Below are 19423 nucleotides of genomic sequence, written 5' to 3'. Positions count from 1 at the left end.
ATAATACATGAAGGAACAAAGGACAATAGCCTTAAAAAGCGGGTTTCTCTAACTCTAGAAATGTAGTCTGCGGCGGAAACTCTAAAAGCACACTAGCTGTAGCAGGACAATAAAAAATACTGAGCATGGAATACTTTTAATCTCTGCCATTAATATTCATTTCCAGCTGCTTATAATAGCAGCGCCTCGTGGCCAAATCATTAGAGTTTTACATCTGGGTTGCAAATGACACTTTGATTGGATGTAATGTTCAAATGGCCCTCCCCACGGCGTCTCCGGCAAGCCTTCTGCGGAGAGGTGTCCTGTCGAGCGGTCCCTCACTGTGCGTGCTGGCTCATCGTGTGGTTCTGCAAAGGCAAGAAAGGGGACACGCATGAGGGCAGAAGAATGGAGAGCATGCCCGTCCCTCCCACTCGGTGCGTCTAAGCCGAGAGCCGCAGAAAAGCGGCGCGATTATTACAAAACAAAATGCAACAAGGAGAAAGTGCTCCAGGGACGCAGCTGCCAAGACGCCACGTTGATGTGGGGCTTGGGGCTCGGCTCCTGTGGCTGCCAACCTGGACTCCCGTGCGTTGTGTTTTTGTTTTTAAGACCATTTAGGTCTTACCACGGGACCAGCGAGGTGGAGGGAAAGGGGAAATGCCAGGAATGAAAACCATCCCTGTTCGCCTCTCCATCTCCCTTCCAGCCTGATGGAGGAGGAAGCTCCGGCTCTGACCGCCTGCGGGCTGCCCGCACAGCCCCTCCCGGTCCTCCGGTCGCTGCTCTGAGCCCCGCAGAGGGAGACAGCAGATGTGCCGTGCAGCTCTCCGGCCAAGACACACCTGAGCGGGCACGGACGGAGGCGGCCGAGGTGCCCGCAGCCAAGGCAGGGGACAGGTCACCTAGCAGGAAGGGCGCTGGGAGGAGCCTCTGCCCCGGGGCTCTGGGAACCTGCCCATTCGGTCATGTGACAGTGCTCCTGCCAGAAGAGAGGGACTAGTGCAGTTTGGCCAAATCTGCCTAGGAACCCAGAGCCCAGGTGGGACCCTATGGCCGAACGCTTCCCTGTCACTGCAGCCCACAGCGTCCCCTCCCTCCCGCAGGCCAGAAAGGGCCAGCAGGGTTGATCTGTCTCATGGGAACCAGCGGCTGGGGCTGGGGTGGGATTTGGTATCCGAGAGCCCAGTCTTTGTTTCCTTTCGGTGGTTTGTGTTCTAAATTCAGACCAATTTCCTCAAAGCCTCAGGTGGTGCTCCACCCCATGACCCCTGGAGAAAGGGCTCGAAGTCCAGCAGGGGCAGAGGAGCCCTGCTGGGGGTGGCCCAGGACCGCCGATCCCCAGGGGTGGCTTCTTCCGCAGCCCCAGCGGACACCCCAGGCCGCGGTGGGTGGCTGCGGGCGGGCTGGGAGCAGTGGCCTGCAGCTCTGGCGCTGACCACCAGGGGTCAGAAGAGGCGCCGAGTCTCTCCTGGGCGCCAGGCCCGGCTGCGAGGGCGGCCAGAGGATGCCCGGGGTGAGCTGGGGCCACGCCTGCTCCTGGCACAGGCCCCTGTGGCAGCCCCTTCCCACGGCAGGCACTGCAGCGGCTGCGGCCTCCGTGGTGACGTCACCGACACCTCCGGCAAGCTCACTGCCAGGGAGAGGCAGCCCCCGGGGGCCCATCCACAGGGAGCAGATGTCACCGACACCCACAGCACAGAGTGCCAACCACTGCTGTCCCCCTTCCGTGGGCCCCAGAGGGCAGGCGCGTGACTGGGGCTTGGCTGGCAGGCGTGCTCCGTGCTGTGCAGGGACGGCCCTTCCGATCCTCACAGCAGCCTTACAAGGTGGAGACATGGAGGCTCAGGGAGGCTAAACTGCTGGCCCGCGGTCACCTGCGCGGCAGCACGAGGGGTGGAACCGGGCGCTGGAGGCCCAGAGGGACAGGGGCTCGCACGAGGGGGCTGCCCAGTGCCCCGCAGCCCGACGGGGACCCCCGCCCCTGGATCACCCACACTCCGCACAGACACAAGCAGCAACTCTGCCAGCACGGCCTGGCACCTCAGTCGGGGGTGTCACGGACCCAGAGGCCACAGATGGGATGCGGGCGGTTTCCATGGGAACCTGCACCCTCCAGCCGAGGCGCCTCTCCCTGTGCTTGTGCAGGGACGGCCAGCAGTCCTGTGGGGAGCTGAACCGCCCCCCACACAGACGGCCTCCTTCCAGCTCCAGCCGCTGCCGACTCAGTTCCCTCCTCCTCTCGCCTCCCTCCCAACCAAGCTGCTCTCCCAGTCCTCTAGGCACACGATCTCTTCCCCACCCCTGCAGCCCCTCGCGGCACACACCCGTCAGGGCAAGACCAGCACCCCTGCTGAGATGCAGGCAGGCCACGCCGCTTCTCCCCCCGGCCCCCCGGCACCCGGACCAGCACTGGGCACGCTGTGTCCCGACCAGACCCTGGGGCTCCCGTGCCCGGCGGTGACACGGCAGGCACAGCTGCCCAGGAGTGACCTGCAGGTCTCGCTTCCCCACCCCGCCAAAGGCCAGTCACAGCCCCTCCTATCTGAGCGCGGCCAGGCCCTATTTACTCGTGGGAGGATGGGGAGGAGGAAGAGAAGGGACGTTAGACAAGGGCGGCTCTTTTCCTGTTTTTAAATTACAGTTCCTAGGGCCCTGCACAAAGTAGACACTCAGGCAACATTTCTGAATGAATCAACGGAAAAATGAAGGAATAAATGGGCAGGACACAGACGTGGAGAGGGGGAGGGCATTCCGAGTGGCTGGAACAGCACCAGGTGCGGAGCCTGGATAGATACGCCACATAGGGCACCAGTGGGGGTCCCCGCACAGCGGGACACAAAGGCTGGGGGGCCTGTGGACTTGGACGGTGGAGGCCAAGTCCCCACGAACGTGGACTTCGCTCCAAAGTCTGCAGAGGACCAAAGATGATGTTTGATCTCCATGAAATCCTCGAGGACCAACCCCCGCCGACACGGGGGAAGGAGGTGCTGGGGATCTCTGGGTGATGAAGCTGCTCGTGTGAGACACGTGGTCCACGCCGGCTCACCCAGGAGGCTGGCACGGAAATCCCGGCAGCAGAAACCCAAGCCTGGGGCCACTGGTTAGGAAAACACGAGAATAAATGCCCCTTCTCAGGGAAACGCAACAGTGGGCCTTCTTGCTGCAGGAGCAGTAGCAGGTGGTTCTTAGGTTAGACTCAAGAAAGAACTTCCTCATAGAGGGTTCTGAGACAAGAGGATACAACTTTCTTCCCTGAAGTATTGTTACAGGAACAAAAGCCCAGGATGTCACAGCAGATGGAAACGTCAAACCTCGATGCCCTGAGGGGAGCAGGCAGCAGACTTCACTCAGCACTGTGTTATTCTATGTTATTGAGCACCTCCTGGATGCTCTGGGCCAGGCGCAGCGAGGTGTAGGGGGGACTCCAGCTGGACCCAACCCTTGCAGGACCTGATGCGGTGGGTGAGACACACAGACACCCCGATATTTGTGGGATTAATGGTGCAGATGGCAGCTCAGCTAGGGAACTGGTCACAGCGACCCCGTATGTGTGGGTTGGGGGGACGTGCTGGGGAGCCCAGGGGCTCGGCCGAGGAGGGCATCAGCTCCTCCACAGGCCACGGGCAGCCTCTTGAAGGGCACAGAGGGTGGCTGGGAGCCCTGTCCCTGGGACTCACCGATCACCCAACACCTGTGCCCCGAGCCACTCTGGCCAGCCCCTGCGAGCGGCCCCGTTCAGTAACCCCACAAGGGCCTGCAGCCCCTCCCCTCCGGCCGGCAGCCACGGTTCGGGGGACAGGCAGGACCGCCGAGCCCCCTTGCAGAGCTCCTTCGGCCTGGCTGCCTCTCGCGGGGCCTTCTGCCTTCACGCCCGTTTCTCTGTTTGTGCCTGTGCTATATTTAGCCCCTTCAGAGAAGGAAGAAAATCGTTTTTTAAAGACGCTACCGACCTCGCAGATGAACACTTCCCGGCACCACGAAGGCTGGGGGTGGGGGACAGGGAAGGCCTGGCAAGTGCCTGGGGGGCTGGCATCCGTGCGGCCGTGCTGCCTGCCAGGAGACACAGGTGTGGGCAGAGGAGCAGGTGAGCGGGATAAAACCCAGTCGGGAGGGGCGGCGCGGCCTCCATCCGTCCTCCCCAGGGCTCGCGCGCTCTCCGGGCGGAGGTTTCTAGCGCGGCCTCGCCTGGCGCACGGGGCCATCTGCCCCAGGGACTCAGTCAGCGATGGGTTAGGGGGTGGCCTGGGAGCTGGCACAGAATCTGCCTGCTGCCAGTGTTGGGGACTAGAGGCCTAGCTGGGGTCCGCGAGACCCACGAAAGGAGCCCTGCCTGCTCCCCGTCACACCCTGGGCCTCTGGGGGGAAAGAAGGCCAGCATCCACGTACACAGGTGTTCACTCATTCATTCATTTTTATTGGATGCCTGCTGGGTGACAGCCACTATGCTCGTTGCTGGGACTTCAGCAGCAAGATGATCCTGGTCCCGAACCCAGCGCAGGGTAACATCGGGGGCACAGCGGGAGCAGTGCCAGGAGCAGGGCCTGCGGCCAGACCGTCCTTCCCAGAGCACACACCTGAACAGGCCGGTGGAGTTCAGGGGGGTCCGAGTCTGGTGTCACCAGCCCAGGAGGCAGCCCTGGCCCAGCCCACCTCCGTGCCCACAGCTCAGTCACCAGCACGCACCCCGCGTGCCCTCCCTAGTCTGCGGCCCGGGATTGCTTCCCAAGCTCCGGCTCACTCCCTCCCTAGGCCTAGGACCCTGCTTGGTCTTCCTTTGACACCCACCCACCACGCCGTCAGGTGGGAGAGACAGGAGGTGCTGGTGCTTGGCAGGAGGAAGCAACAAGAGCCTCTCCAAGCACCCGAGGATGCACAGGCGTGGGCCGGAGGGTTTCTCCACACTGCAGGTCGCTCTCGGACATTGTCATTAGCTGCCTGCCTGTGTTCCAGCTACTCTGGTGACAATGCCTGTAGAGTCCCAGCAACTCCCTGGCCCTTAGCAAATGCCCCACTGGTGCCAGCCACTGCCCTGGGTGACCACGGGTAGCCAGGAAGCCCAAGTCCTGGGTGTGAATCTGGCTCTGCCACGTACCAGCCACGTGGCCCTGAGCAAGTTCCCCGACCTCTGGGTTTTGGAGGTGGTCCATGGTGGTCTTCCTGAATAGACTGGTGCTGTGTGACAGAGGGACAGTTGTCTCCCTGCTGGAACCCCGGACTAAACACGGTTGGGGCTCACGGTGGGGGCCTCACAGAGGTTTAGTGGCCCTCCCCTCCCTGTGTGTCCCAAGGGCTGGCGAGAGCTCAAGAATGCTCCTGAGGTGTCCCACCCTGGATGGCCCTGCCCCTGGGGCAGCAGGCATTAGCTAAAGCACCCTCCCTCCCCACCCCTCCCCACGGCCCCCTGGCTAGAACCTCTGCACCCTCACACCGTGTCTCCCCGGCCCACCCTGCCCTCGGGAACACGGTGGCGTGTCTGTCGAGGAGGGAGCCTCGGGGAGGCGTGTGGGGGACGGAGGGGGGTGCACTCCCCCACTCATTCATTTCTCCCACAGACGTCCCCGAGTCCCTGCCTCACCCCCTCCCGGCCCTGCCCTGAGCTGGGCCCTGGCAGAGTGGGGGCCCCCCGCCCGCTCCCTTGAGGGGCTCACGGTTCCACGGTGAAAGTGGCCAGAATCAGACCCTGAAGACCCTAAAGAGGCAGAAAAAGGACTCACCCCTGGGAGCCAAGCCCTGGGTCTGGCCCTGAGTGCCCGTGGCATGTTACGACACAGGAACGCTCAGCCCCGCGCCCAGGACGCCCCCCTCCCCCGCCGCCACGCTGCTCTCCCGCCGCCTGCAGAGCCAGCAGCCTCCACCCCGCCCTGCACGACGCCCGCCTCTGGTTTCTGGATGGGGACGAGGTGGTGGCCGATCTTCCTTCTCCATACTGCCCGCCACCGGGCCACTCCCTGGTGGGCTCCGGCCATAGTGGCTCTCGCACGGCTGGCTATACAACCAGCTTTCCCCGGGAGCAAGGCCAAGTCCGAGACCCTGCCTTAGCCACGGGGAGACTCTTTTCCCGGGGTGGGGGGTGGGGGGAGGTGGATCCTTCAGGCTAGAACCACAGCCGTGTCTGAGTGAGGGGGCCGCAGTGCGGCTCTGCTCTCTGCTCGCTCAGCAGACAGGGCGCCTGGCTCTGCGGAGGGCAGAGCAGGGCTGGCGAGGCCCACCCCGACCCTTCCCAAGCCACGGCCACAGGCGGGTGGGATTTCACACACAGCACGAAGCAGAGAGGACGTCTGATCGGGACATGCTTAAGGAAGAAGGTGGCCTCCCAGCTGCCCTTGCAGGACAGTGGGGGTCAGGATTTGCACCCGGTGTGTACGTCTGTGTGCACGAGGAGATGGTTTTCCAGGCAGAACGAGCCACGGCGACAGCAGGCAGGTGTGAATAACACTGAGAATGATCATGGCTAATGTTTATCACTGGCTCACTGTGTGCCAGGCACCACTCCCAACGCTTCACTTATATGAACTCATTACCTCTCGTGACAGCCCTGTCAGTTAAATACCGTTGTCATCCCTGTTTTACAGATGAGCAAACTGAGGCACAGAGAGGTTCAGGCCCTGCAGCTGGTAACGTCAGCACCGGGCCTGCACCCCGGCCGGCCGTCTGCGGAGCCCACTCCCCGCCATGGTACCGTTCTGCTTGTGAAATGTGAAAAAGTGCAGCATATGTTGGGGGAACAATGAATAATTCAGCTTGGCAGCAGCGCGGGGTGTGTGCCATGGAGACAAGCCTGGAAAGGAAGGCGGGGGCCTTATTGATGAGGCTCCTTGGTGCCAGACGGGCAGCTTGCCCTTAACTCTGGGCCATGGGGAGCCATTGAAGGTATTTGAGCTGTGGAGTTACACGAGAGGCAAGACACACGGAGAAGCTCACCCCTCCACCCAAAACGGCTGATCAGCAGGGCCTCCGTGCCCTTCATCCCCCGGCTCCCTCCCTCCGCTCCCTCCCAAGCCCTCCCTGCCCCCCAACACCCTTCACGCCTTTCCCTTCGGGGAGGGGCCGAGGCAGGCTGCCCTGCCTCCCCTGTCTGCTGTGTGTCACCTGGGCAGCCCTCTCTGCTTGCGAGCACTTATTTTTAGAAGTGTTTGACAATCGTCCAAGGGTCTAAGACGAACAGATGGCCTGTCTTAAAGGCTCGCATGCTCGCTGGTTTGCACTGCTGACAAACAGTGAGCGTGCTCGAGAGCGCACCATAAACAGCGCCGAATGAATACTCAGCACACAATTTAGCTAATGCACGTCATTAAAATTAGGAGTGAGTGATAGCCAAGGTTCCCTCTAAATGCCTGCCCGGTGACGCAGCCACTCCCCCGGGGCCCGGGGTTGTGACGTGGTTGTGCTCCCATCCCCAGTGGCCCCCACGCAGCAAGCCACCACCCGCCCCATCCACACAGAGGGCAAGGCGAGGTTTGCCCGTGTGCAAGTGACACCCATCCGTGGCATCAGGGTGAAGCTGGTGACACACTGGCCGGGGACAAAGCCCGGGACGTCCTACAAGGCAGAAGGAGAGTGGCAGCGCCCGGGTGTGCCGGGACGTGCGTGAGGTTTCCCCGTCCGAGCCTCCCAGACAGCGAGACAGCCTGTCGTCTGCCACTCCGGAGCAGCAGGAAGTGAGCGTCGCCGCTCGCTCAGCCAGGGAAGCTGTCTCGTGTGACAGCCTCAATCCATCCGGAACTCCTGGCCTAGAGGGAGACTCCAGCTTCCAGGGAGCAAGGGGGTTGGCTTTGGGTGGGGGCGGGAGTCTGCTGCTTTCCTGCAGAACCAAGAGCAGAAGCGGACTCAGGGACCCGAGAGTCACCTGGGGGGACATTCGAGGAAGAGCCACGTCCAAACAGCCTCGGACTCAGACTCCAAAGGGCCGACTGGACCCGGCTTTCTCTTATTCTCCGGGCTGCTCTACAGAGCTCAGGCGGGCAGGAGTGTCCCTGTCCCTCTCAGAACCCTCTCTCGCCAGTCCCTGCAGCACCCAGGACGCAAAAGACCAAAGCGGGTGGCCTGGTCAACAGGCAGTTCCAGGAGCAGGAAACATCTTCCCTCGAGTAAAAACGTGGGAGAAAATATCATGAAAAAAAAAAAGCCCAGTAAACTCCCAGGGGCGCAGGTTCTGTACTGCCGTGCTTTGGAAATAAAACCCACCGGAGAATAGATTATTAGGAGGGAACTGAAACCTCCTATTAGGAACCTGGCCTGTAAACAGGCTCCCACTCAGAGCCACCCAACAAAACAAGGGAGCTAATGACACCTGCCCGGAGGGACAGAGGACTCCGGGGAACTGCACTTCAGAATGCAAACGGCCGTCAGTCCGCGCCCCAGCAGTCGCAGGCGAGCGTGCGCCTTCACACAGCCTCCGCGCAGGGAGAAAGAGTTTTACGGCTGTTGTCACAAGCAAAGGAGATGAAATATTTCCAGGGCTGCTTAGAGATCTGCCCTCCTGGGCAACAGGCCACACCGGACTCCGAGGCCTGAGCTACTGTGGCCGCCGCTGCTGCTGTTTCTCCAAAGAGGGGTGGCGGTCCCAGTGGCTAAGCACGTGGGGGACAGGGTAGCTGCCGACTCAGGACTCAGGACCGGGAGGTCACTGGTACACCCGGCTCTCAGTCTGGAGTCCTGTAGCCCCTCCTGGGGAGGAATGGTACACCGGTCTCGTCACCCTCGTGGCCTACTGTGACGTCCACTCTAACCACACCAGCCAAGCGCCTGCCTGGAACCAGGCCCCAGGGGACAGGCCATTGCAGACAGGATTCCGACATGGGCCCTGCCCTCAAGGAGCCTAAGCCTGACGCGGCGGGGCCAGGAATGCGAGGGAGCGGCCCCAGGCGGAGGGGACTCCAGGACAAGCAGCACTGGGCGGCTGGGTTCCCGAGAGGAAGAGCGGGGCTCCCTCTTCCCTGCGCTTAGTAGCTTAGGGTGGGTCAAAGAAGGTCAGGTTCGTGGGACACCCGGGAAGACTGAAGCAGCCTGTCTGTGAGGACAGCAAACTCTCAGGGAACGTTTACGTGATGACAAAGAGCAGATGAATCCGGGATCTGTCTGCAGGGGCGGGACTCTGGCTGCAGGGACTCTGGCCACAGGGACTCTGGCCGCAGGGCGCTGCGCGTCCAGACGGGGCCCCGAGCTTAGGGCCGGTGCTGTGGGGTTCACACCAGTGTGGCCCAGGCCCGGTGTGGGACAGGAAGGCACAAGCTTCGTCTAAAAGGGGCAGCACTTGCCGGCTCCAGGCGATGACTGTGGGCCCCGTGTCACCAGAGCTTCTGGTTTTGTAAGGAAACTGGAAATCTAAATTTTTGTAATAGAAACTTTCTTGATGTTTGAAGCACTACGCAGGTTACTCAAAACCTGTCTGCGGGTCAGATCTGGCCCCCGGGCTACTTGAGGTGTCTGCGTTCGTGACGGCCTCAAGGTGCCCCGAACACGTTCCAGGGGAGGCGAGGAACAGTGCCACCAGGCAGCAGATGGCTCGGTGTTACGTCGAGAGCTCATCCGAGGGGACGGGACGAGGGAGGTGGCACCGTCACGTTCCAGAGAAGAGGATGGAGGGCAGAAAATAAAGTCTGTTGAGGCCAGAAGCGCCCGCACAGCCTGGGCACCGCTGCCCTGTGGCCATGTCCTGCCCAGCCGGCCTGAGTGTTTCCGGGCGCACCAGATGCTGACAAACCTGGAAAACCAAGGAGCATGCAGGGATACTGGAACCTTCCATCCTCCCTAGAGCCACACGGGAGCCCTGGCGTCTCTGTGAGTGTGCAGGTGTGTGGGAAGGTGGGTGCGCATCGTAAGAGAGCGCAGCCTCACCATGCCGCCTTCCTGAGCACCCCGAGGGACACCGTGGGAGCTGGGGACTCTCTGGTCCTTGGAAGGCAGGGCTGCCTCACGGCTGGTCCGCTGAGCTCGGCAGCAGTTTGTCACATGACCCCATTCACGCAGTTGCATCCTAGTTTCCCCCCTCACCCTCCCTGCTTTCAAAGGACTTGAGAGTCCCCCATCCAGCTCCCACGGTGTCCCACGGGAGAAAGAGAGAGAGCAGGCACTGTGGGGACAGCCCCTCGGGGTGCTCAGGATGGCAGCATGGCAGGCAGGGCTCCACTCACGAGGCACCCCCAGCCCCTCCCCCGCCCGCACACGCGCGCGCACACACACACACACACACGCACTCACAGACACCCCATAGTCCCTCTCACACGCAATCTCACGGGTACCCCGCAGTCCCACACACATGCCCCCAACACACAGTCCCGAAGACATGCAGCAAAGTGGCCAGGGGCTGGTTACCGCTGCTGTGGCCTCTGCCCCGACCCGCGTGGCTAACCTGTCCCTTGAGCACAGCACCACTGCGATCCCGCCCACAGCCCCACCTGCCCAGGACCGGAGGCCCCTTGGAAGCCCCTTCCTAGCAAAACGAAGCTGAGAAAACCAAGTGGCCATGAGAAGCGCGGTCCAGGCTGTCTCCGCGAAGAGGCTCTGCCTGAACTCCCCAGGGGGCCCCAACCCACCCAGAACACACCCAGAGCCCTGGCCGTGGCGCAGACAGCCCACAAGCTCTGGTGCCGCACGTCCTTGCCGCACGTCCTTGCCAGCTCCCTGGACACGCCCTCCCAGCGGCCACGCCCGCTACCAGGACTGCTGCCCCACACCCCAGTCCTCCCAGCGCTGCTTCTCACCTGAGGCCACCCCCTTGGACTGGCCTTCGCACCCGCCATCAGTGGCCACCCCTCCCGCCGTCACTCTGCACCTGCAGACCTTGCCCGCAAGCACGTTCTTCAACCTGCAGCCACCTGGTTGCTCACCCATCACGGCCACCGCCCTTGCTACAGCCCAAGCTCCATGGGGCAGGGACCTGGTCTCTCGGCTCTCCGCTGGACCCCTGGTGTTGGCTCAGAGTCCAAACTTGGTAAAAACTCGGCAGATATTTCTGAAATGGCAGCCTGCAAGCTACTGCGGCAAAGCCAAGCCTCCACTTCCAGGGTCAGGGAGAGAAGAGAAGAAATACAGTCGCCCTCCCGTCCCCTTGCCCTGCCCTGCCCAGGTCTTGTTATACTTGTTTCTTAAAAGTGAGAGGGAGCCTTTGAGGACATTATGCTAGGTGGGATAAGCCATCACAGAAGGACAAATATCGTATGATTCTTCTCCTGTGAGGGCCCCAGAATAGTCAAGTTCATAGAGACAGAAAGCGGACTGGTGGCTGCCGGGGCTGGGGGAGGGGGAGCGGGGTGGCGTTTCTGCTGGGGAAGAAGAGAAAGCCCTGAAGGTGGGTGGTGGGGAGGGCTGCACGAGTGAATGGCCCTAACCCACCGACCCGTACACTGAAACACGGTTAAGACGGTAAATCTTGTGTGTTCCATCACAGTCAGAAACAGGCTGGCAGGATGCTGGGTGAGCAGGGCAGGTGAGGGCAGAGGGGTCGCCTTCTGCACCAGTAGCTCACCCCTGGGTGCTGGGTGCTGGGGCTGGAAGTCGCACAGACCACAGCAGCCCATGGAGCCCTCAGCGGGGTGGGAAGGAGCTTCCGCTTCCAGGGGACAACACGCCACCTGCCAAGCGACAGCTGGCACTGGCTCACGACCTTCTCCATGCCCATGACACAAGGGGCTTCCTCTGTCACTGGAGCTGACCACTACAGTCAGCAGCACGGCTCCCAGCACCAGGCCGCAGAAGAGCAGCCGACCTTAAGAGCCCCCTGGGACTGGGCGGCTCTTCCCCCTGCGTATGTGGGCCTGACGCACGCTGCACGGCGCTCACCTGCAGTCACTGACAGGCCCAGGGATGGGGGCCTCCAGGGTTTGGAAGGCTGCTGGGGGCGTGTCCGTGTTCTCCCTGGCACTGCAGGGCAGGGGGAGGCGGGGGGAGCCAAGCCACGCCCCCACACGTTAACTATTTTGCCACGTTGGAAAAACCTAACGTAAGAGGGCATTTCCCCCTTGATGCCTCCTGACTCCACGTGGGCTCTGCCACTTTAAATATTTATTCATCAAAATGTGATGAGAAAAGCGAGCTCCACATCGAATCATCACATTGCACAAACGGACGATGAGGACAAACAGCCAAGAGCTGGGCGGAGCGCTCGCCATCAGGACTGCACCGGGGAATCCGGGTCATGCGGTCACTGATTACACGGAACACGTATGTCCGGGTCCCCGAACTGACCCGGTGCGTTTAGGATCTGTAAATGATACAAGGAAACTCGGATCATATCCGTTTCTACTGTCTTCCAAGTTTTTGTTAAAACGAAAACTTTCCTGCATCCTCAACATTTCTAGAAATGCAACCCCTGCAGATAGAGGGCTGTTCTGGCAGATGCTCGGAGGTGCTCCTCCTCAGAAAACACGGCCAGTGTCCCCCGGAATGGCTCCCGGAGCCCGCACGGCCAGCCCCCCTTGCTGACAGACCCCCCGGCTGCAGGGCAGAAGTTCTGAAGATGGGCCTAATTTGCTGTGATGAATTGTACGCATGCACCAGTGATCAAAACTACAGCTGAGACCAATGACATTTTATGATCGCAACGGTTCTTGTGAAACACATAGGCGTACACCCTTGCCAGTCCAGAGAGAGAGTCCTGCCAGGCACAAAACGAATGGCAAAGGGGGATCCTGCCACCCAGAAAGGAAGGGCCCCATGGGTTGCCTGCTCCTTAGAAGCTGTCCCCACTGATGGGGCTGAAGGACACTGCGGCCCAGCCTCAAATGCCTTGTCTGCTCTCGCACGCACTCAGCCTCCAGCCACACTGTGGGCACATTGCCACTGCCAGACACCTGCCCCACCATGCCCAGGTGGGTCGGCCGTCTGCCTTCCCTTCCGCCCCCAGGCAGAACTCACTGGTTTCCATGAGGCAAACCAAGAGTTCTCTGTACCCCTGGTGTGTCCTATCCCACTCAACTCACCAGAGGGGTGTGTGTGTGTTCAGGTGTATGCAGTTTTAAAGTGGGGAGAAGGATGGGTAACAGTCAAGTGTGGGATTAAGAGCATATGAGGAAGGCATCATAAAAGCTCTGTAGTTCCTGGCACATACCTCATACTTAATATCTATGGATGACGGTGGTGAAACAACACGTAGCTGGATGGATGGAGAGATGGATGGTAGATGATGAGTAGATGGATGAATGAATGGATGGGTGGGTGGATGATGGATAGATGGATTGATTGATGGATGGATGGGCGGATAGACTGGTAAATGGATAGATGGGTCAGTGAATGAATGTGTGGATGAGTGGATGGATTGATGGATGGATGGGTGGGTGGATGAATAGGTGGACGAGTGGAGGGATGGATTGATAGATGGATGAGTGGATAGGTGGATGGATTGGTGAGCAGATGGGTGGGTGGATGAATGGGTAGATGATGGATGGATTGATGGGTAGATGGATGGATGGATGGATAGATGGGTCGGTGGATGAATAAGTGGATGAGTGAAGGGATGGATTGAAAGATGGATGAGTGGATAGGTGGATGGATTGGTGAGTAGACGGATGGGTAGGTGGATGACGGATGGATTAATGGGTGCATGGATGGACAGATGGGTGGGAGGATGAATGGGTGGACGATAGATGGATTGATGGATGGATGAGTAGATGGCTGAATGTGTAGGTGAGTGGATGGATGAATGGTGGGAGGAAGATAAGTACATGAATAAGTAGGTAGGATGGTATATGAGCTGGTGAGAAGACAATGGTTTTGGAGTTCATACCTTGCCTTGGCTACTTACTGTCTTTGTGACCCTAGGAAAGTCACTTCATTGCTCTAAGTACCCATTTACTCACCTGAAAAGTGGAACTAATAATATCTACCTCATAGACTTGTTATGAGCCTCAAGTTAGATAACATATATAAAAGGTTCTACAACACATTAAATGCTAAACAGCTGATGCTAACCACACGGTTTTGCCATGACTATCAACTCAGACATGGATGAGCCCCCCTTTTTGATGTGGCAACTTCCAGAGCAGGGATGGGGGAAGAGACGGTGCCGCAGGTCAGTGATGCCACCGTCTGGACTGCGCACCTGGGTCTGGCTTCAGCGGGGGAGCTGGTCCCTGAGAGGGAAGCAGGGAGCCTCACTTGCTCCCCTTCTGCTCCAGCACTCACACCCGAACGGGTAGAATCTACCCCACTCCCACCATGGGCTCCACCTGTCCCTGCCAGCCGGGTCCCAGGGCTCGGTTCCCAAGTCTGCAGCATGGGCAGAGGGCGCCTCTGGTGGCCCAGGCTGCTGAGGCATCAGTGAGACGTATTTGCAAACTGTACGGTGTTTCGAGAGGGGCCACAGACTCAGGGCCCAGGTGGGTAACGAACCAGGTAAGGTAGAGCGGGTGGGGGCTGAGTTGAACCAGGAGCACATCCCCGTGTTCAAAGGGGGCAGCCGATTGTTGCCACCCAGGACTGTGGTCCAGGGGCCGCCCAGTCTGATCGGTAGAAAAATCAAGACGTCTGGCCATGTGGTGTGGGGGGAAGAGAACAGAACCCGGGGCTGGCGGCTGCAGGGAGCTGGCTCACCGTAGCTCGCGGCACGGTGAGGACTGGATGTCCTAACGCATAAAAGTGTGGAGAACAATGTCTGGCACTTAATAAGCACTAGATAAATTTTAGCCATTATAAGTATAGGAAACCTCCCTGTTTTGAAACAGGGACGGCCACCCAAAGGTTCCGCAGTCCCCAGGCTGTGTGTTTTCACACTCCACTCCGTAAAAGTGCTCAACGGTGCGGCGACCGTGCGTGTGTCCCCTGCCCGCTGTGTGAGGGCAGACTGGGCGAGATTATTCTGGATGCTCCCGTACCCCACCGGGAACCCACCCCTACCCCAGACAACTTCACCATCCCGCTTCCTCCCACCCTCACCACACTCCCGCCAGCACCACACTGTCTCCTCTAAGACGCCAAAGAGCATAAGATGCTCCAGTATTTGATGTATCACAAAGAACAAAAAGTACGACCAATTACACCATGACGCACAAAGGAGGTGCTCCGACTTAAGAGGTGTTGTGATGAACAACGTTCTGTACCTTAAAATCCATCCGTGAGATACGGTAACAGCTACCACAAACTGGACTCCTGCTACGTGCCAGAAACGGGGCCACCTGCTCTTCATATATTATCTTTGCTTCTCCCAGTTGTCCCCATTTTACTGACGAAGAAACTGAGGCTCAGAAGGCAGAGCAGCTTGCTAAGTCATCCAGCTGGTAAGAGGTGCATCTGGATTTCAGCCCACGTGGCCCGGTCCTAGGACTGCTACCTCCTTCCCTCTCGCTGTCCCCAGGTGCCAGCTAAAGGAGACGCCAAACTGAAGCTGTCACCTGCCCTCACCCAAACTACAGCCACACAGTGACTCTCACTGCAGCCCTGGACAGGCCCCAGCCTGCGCACGTTTGATTTTGTCTGAACTTCAGAAGCAGGGCGAGTAGACCCACGTGCGCTGTTGACACAGCAAAATTAATTTTCTGCCGTCTCCTCCCGCTCCTCTCCACGCCTGGCCCCCAGCCCCTGACTCTCCCGTGCGTGCTGACGTGCGGCTGCCGACCGGTGCTCCCGAAATGCCAACTTGCATTTCTCATCATTAATTTCCTTCTAAATGTCATTAGTAATTGTTCCTGCTTGACCAAAGGGCGCAACGCAGGGTTCCGCTGAGAGAGTACCTGGTCTCTTGCTGAGGGGGCCAGGAGCCGCAGCCACGCCAGAGCCCGGCACCCTGGCTGGAGGCAGCCAGCCTGCTCCCAGCAAGTTGGGAAGACAGACTGCCGCATGCAGAGGTGGGCGTCACACGGGTGGCTCACAACACAAACAGCCTGCCCCTGCTACCAGGGCAATGGTTGGAGGCTCAGGCTGCGGGGCCAGGCTGCCTGGGTTCAGGTCCCATCTCTGCCACTGCCTAGCTATGCCTCCATCTCCCCATCTGTGAAATGGGGATAATATAATAACAGCATTGTTTTCACAGGTTTGCCCTGAGGATAAAATAGGAAAAATCAACGCCAAAGGCTCCCTAGTGCCTGTCGTTGCTGTTCCTCACCTCTCTCCGCCAGGGGCGCAGGCTCAGCCCTGCCACCACACCGGTGCCTTCACCTCTCTGAGCCTGCTCCTGCCACCTGTGAAAGTGACACGGCAACACCAACATCAACTCTACCAGCTCCACCCCCACGCTGCCACCTCCATGTGGCCCCCCTCAGGCACCGGGCAACGTGCTCAATGACTCATAAACCTTATGTCGCGTCCCCACGGTAACCCTCCAAGAGAGGCATTGGTGGCCCATTGTCCAGGTGAGGATGGTGAGTCACCAAGAGGGGAGGCCACATGGCCGGGGTCCTACGGCTATCAAGAAGCAACTCTGGGATTCACACCCTCCGGTCCCCAAAGCCTGTGTCTTCCCGGTACCATGTCCCCTCTTTGTCTAAGTCGAGGCGGGGCAGGGCTTTGTACGGTGCAAACCTCTGCGGACGCTGAACCAATGTGGCGCCCACTGTTACTAGTATTGTCGTTGTTACTAAGAAACTGAAGGCATTTGGTCCCAGCTGAGACAGCGCCGGCGAGGGCGGCACACACAATGGCCGCCGGCTCGAGGCTCCTGGCAGCTCCTGGCAGCTCCCCCGTGCCCATCTGTCACGATGGCATGGTGCCCCTCTAAAGTTGGTCGGCCCCCCGCCCTAGGGCATGAACGACAGGCTCCAATGAGTAGACGGGCAGCCCGAGGCCGATTCCAAGTGCCATCTCTGCCCGGAGCCGGGCCTTGGGGGTGGGCTCACCCTCAGTCCCCACCTGGGCCTCTGCACACTTCATTGCTCAGGCAGCCTGACCCCCGGGCCCAGGAGGGCATCTGAGCACAGCTGGCACTGTCTGCGCCTCACTGCTCCTCCGTGGTGACCAGCGCTCCCAGGGCTGCCCGGAGCAGAGACAGCCTCACGCCCCGGGAGCTGGGTGCAGCCTCCGCGGCACCCTCTGAGCGCTTCCCTCGCTAGGAGGTGAGGCCCGCCCGGCCCCGGCACTCAGAGACCCGCCCCGGCTCCTAAGGGCTGTGAGAGCATCTCTGAGCCCACTGCCTCAGCCCGGGGACTACGAACACAGACCCTCGCGTCAGAGCGCCCGGGCTGCCAGCTCCGCCCCGGCAGCCTCAGCTTGCCCGTCTGTGGCAAGGAGGGCACGCTCACGTCACAGTCCCCTGTGAGCGCTTGGGAAATGCTGTCACATCACGACGATGGTGGTGAGGACAACTCTACTGCAGGCGGAAGGGCCTTGGTGCACGCAACAGTGAACAAACCAAGGCTCAGAGACACAGACCGACCGTGCCCAGAAACAGCAACTCACAGGGGGCAAAGGGCGCAGCCCAGGTCCCACGGTGCCCCTGTAATGCCACGCAGGGGCCCAGCAGGAGGGCTCGCTCCTGTGCAGCGGTTGTTATAGTTAGTGTGCGGCATGCCTGGTGCGAGGCAGCACCACACCACACCACACCACACGGGTTACATTCCACAAACGCGTACGAAATACTGTCCTCACCAGCTCACCGCTCCCTCCTCCAACCCAGGGCTTAGTCTAGGCCTCGGTGTGGCCCAGCACCTGCACACACCTGGTACACAGTAGGCGCTCAGTAAACGCTTGTGGGCTACGCTGAGCACATCTACACGACTGAGTCAGTGAAGAGGGAACGAGAGCCCCCGCGTGTCCAGACCACGCTGTGACAGTGACAACCGCAGCTGACGCGCATCACCCCTCACTCTCAGCCGGACCTGGGGCTGTTCAGACACCACGGCTGCCGCCCCCCGCCCAGTACCCAGCAAAGAAGGGGCTGTCACCACCCCCAGAGTCCTGAGGCCAGAGAAGGCCGGCGACTCGCTCACGGCACAGAGCTGCTTGGTGGCAGGGCTGGGACTTGAAGCCAGGCTGTGGGCTGCACAGTATGGGCATGGCATTGCCATACCGCGGCGCCATGTGGAGCAGACCTGCGGCCGTGCTGGGCGCCACGCGGAGCGGACCTGCGGCCGTGCTGGGCGCCACGCGGAGCGGACCTGCGGCCGTGCTGGGCGCCACGCGGAGCGGACCTGCGGCCGTGCTGGGCGCCACGCGGAGCGGACCTGCGGCCGTGCTGGGCGCCACGCGGAGCGGACCTGCGGCCGTGCTGGGCGCCACGTGGAGCAGACCAGCAGCCGTGCTAGGCTCCGGCTCCTGCCCTAGTGGGCAAGGCGGGAACCACAAAGCGATCCTACTGGAACGTGCTATAGTCACCACCATGTTCTCAGCGCTCTAAAGTGCTTCACGCGTGCGAACCCTTGACCTTCACGGCAACCCGAGACAGCAGGTCTCACCCTGTTTAACAGGAGGACACTGAGCCCAGAGAGGTGTGACGTCTGCAATGGGACATAATGGGGGAGTGGTGGCCTGGGTGGGGCGGCAGCCAGTGGAGCCCTCAGCCCTCCCGGGCTCCCGGCAGACTTCGGTGCGAGCGACAGGTCCTCGTTCCCGGGACCACCGCTGGGTGTCGTCAGGCGCCTCCCTGTCCCCACCCTCAACCGCGCGGCTGGGCCAGCCTCCCGCAGTGGTCGGGGTGGCAAGGACCTCGGGGTGGCAAGCACCGGGCCGTCTCTGCAGCAGGAAAAAGGAAGATGCTGCTACTCACAGAAAGCACAGCCAGAGTCAAATGCTAAGCATGTGCCTAGAGCACTTTTAATTTTTAATTATTATCAGTTATAATTATCTGGCTGGATCTGGCAGCAGCAGCACAAAGAGGCAAGGAAACCGGCTCCCGGTTACCCATCTTGTAAGGACCCGGGACTTTAAAAGATGGCCTCCCAGAACCTGCGGAGCGCAGCCTCCTCCTCTCTCCTTTCCTCGTCTGTGTTCTCCTTCCTGCTCTCCAGGAGCTCAAAAAATACGGTAAAACATTTGGTGACGGGTGGATGGACGAGGGGGTCTTCACCGTCAAAAACACATCGCGTGGGAAGCGGGTGTAGACGCACTTGCTTACAATCCCTACTGGCAGAGGGGCTGGGGGATTAAAGCAAGGGCTGGAGAAGCCAAAGGGGGGAGGACCGGGGAGGGCTTCAGGGAAGGGACCACGTGAGCTGGGCTACGAGTGAAAAGAAGGGACTTGCAGGTGCGTGTGCTCTGGGAAGCCCTGTCCTGATCCCGCCGCGTACAGGGCAAGAACGATGCCAGCAGGAAGCTGCCGTCACCTTGTCCCCTCCGGCCCCTTGTTCCGTTTCTTGGACACCCCACATCTGTCTGTCGGTGCCCCAGGAGCTTTGCACTGGCTCTCCCCTTCCCTGCAGGGTCCCTTCAGCTCTGCCCCACACTGGCTCGTCCTCCACTCTCAGGACTCAGCTGAAATGCCAGCCTTTCCTGAGCACCCGATCTGAGTGTCAGCCTCATGTTCCCTGCCCCTGCCTCGACACACACACACACGCCACCTCTGTCACGACAGTGTTTT

General features: G+C 60.4%; 1 protein-coding gene across 1 annotated transcript in view; it reads right to left on the bottom strand.

Moving 5' to 3' along the window:
* Positions 1-306: 306 nt before the first annotated feature.
* Positions 307-19423, bottom strand: part of ZNF423 (zinc finger protein 423) — a 207433-nt gene continuing 188316 nt past the window's right edge. Inside the window, exon 6 of the mRNA XM_069456477.1 lies at positions 307-347. Coding sequence (XP_069312578.1) covers positions 318-347 — 30 coding nt within the window. The 3' untranslated portion in view covers positions 307-317. The remainder of the gene's footprint in view (positions 348-19423) is intronic.

The sequence above is a fragment of the Eulemur rufifrons genome, chromosome 23 (genome assembly GCF_041146395.1).
Source record: "Eulemur rufifrons isolate Redbay chromosome 23, OSU_ERuf_1, whole genome shotgun sequence".
In the NCBI taxonomy this organism is placed as follows: domain Eukaryota; kingdom Metazoa; phylum Chordata; class Mammalia; order Primates; family Lemuridae; genus Eulemur; species Eulemur rufifrons.
The sequence above is the reverse complement of the archived record's forward strand: the minus strand, read 5'-3'. Positions and strand labels throughout refer to the sequence as shown.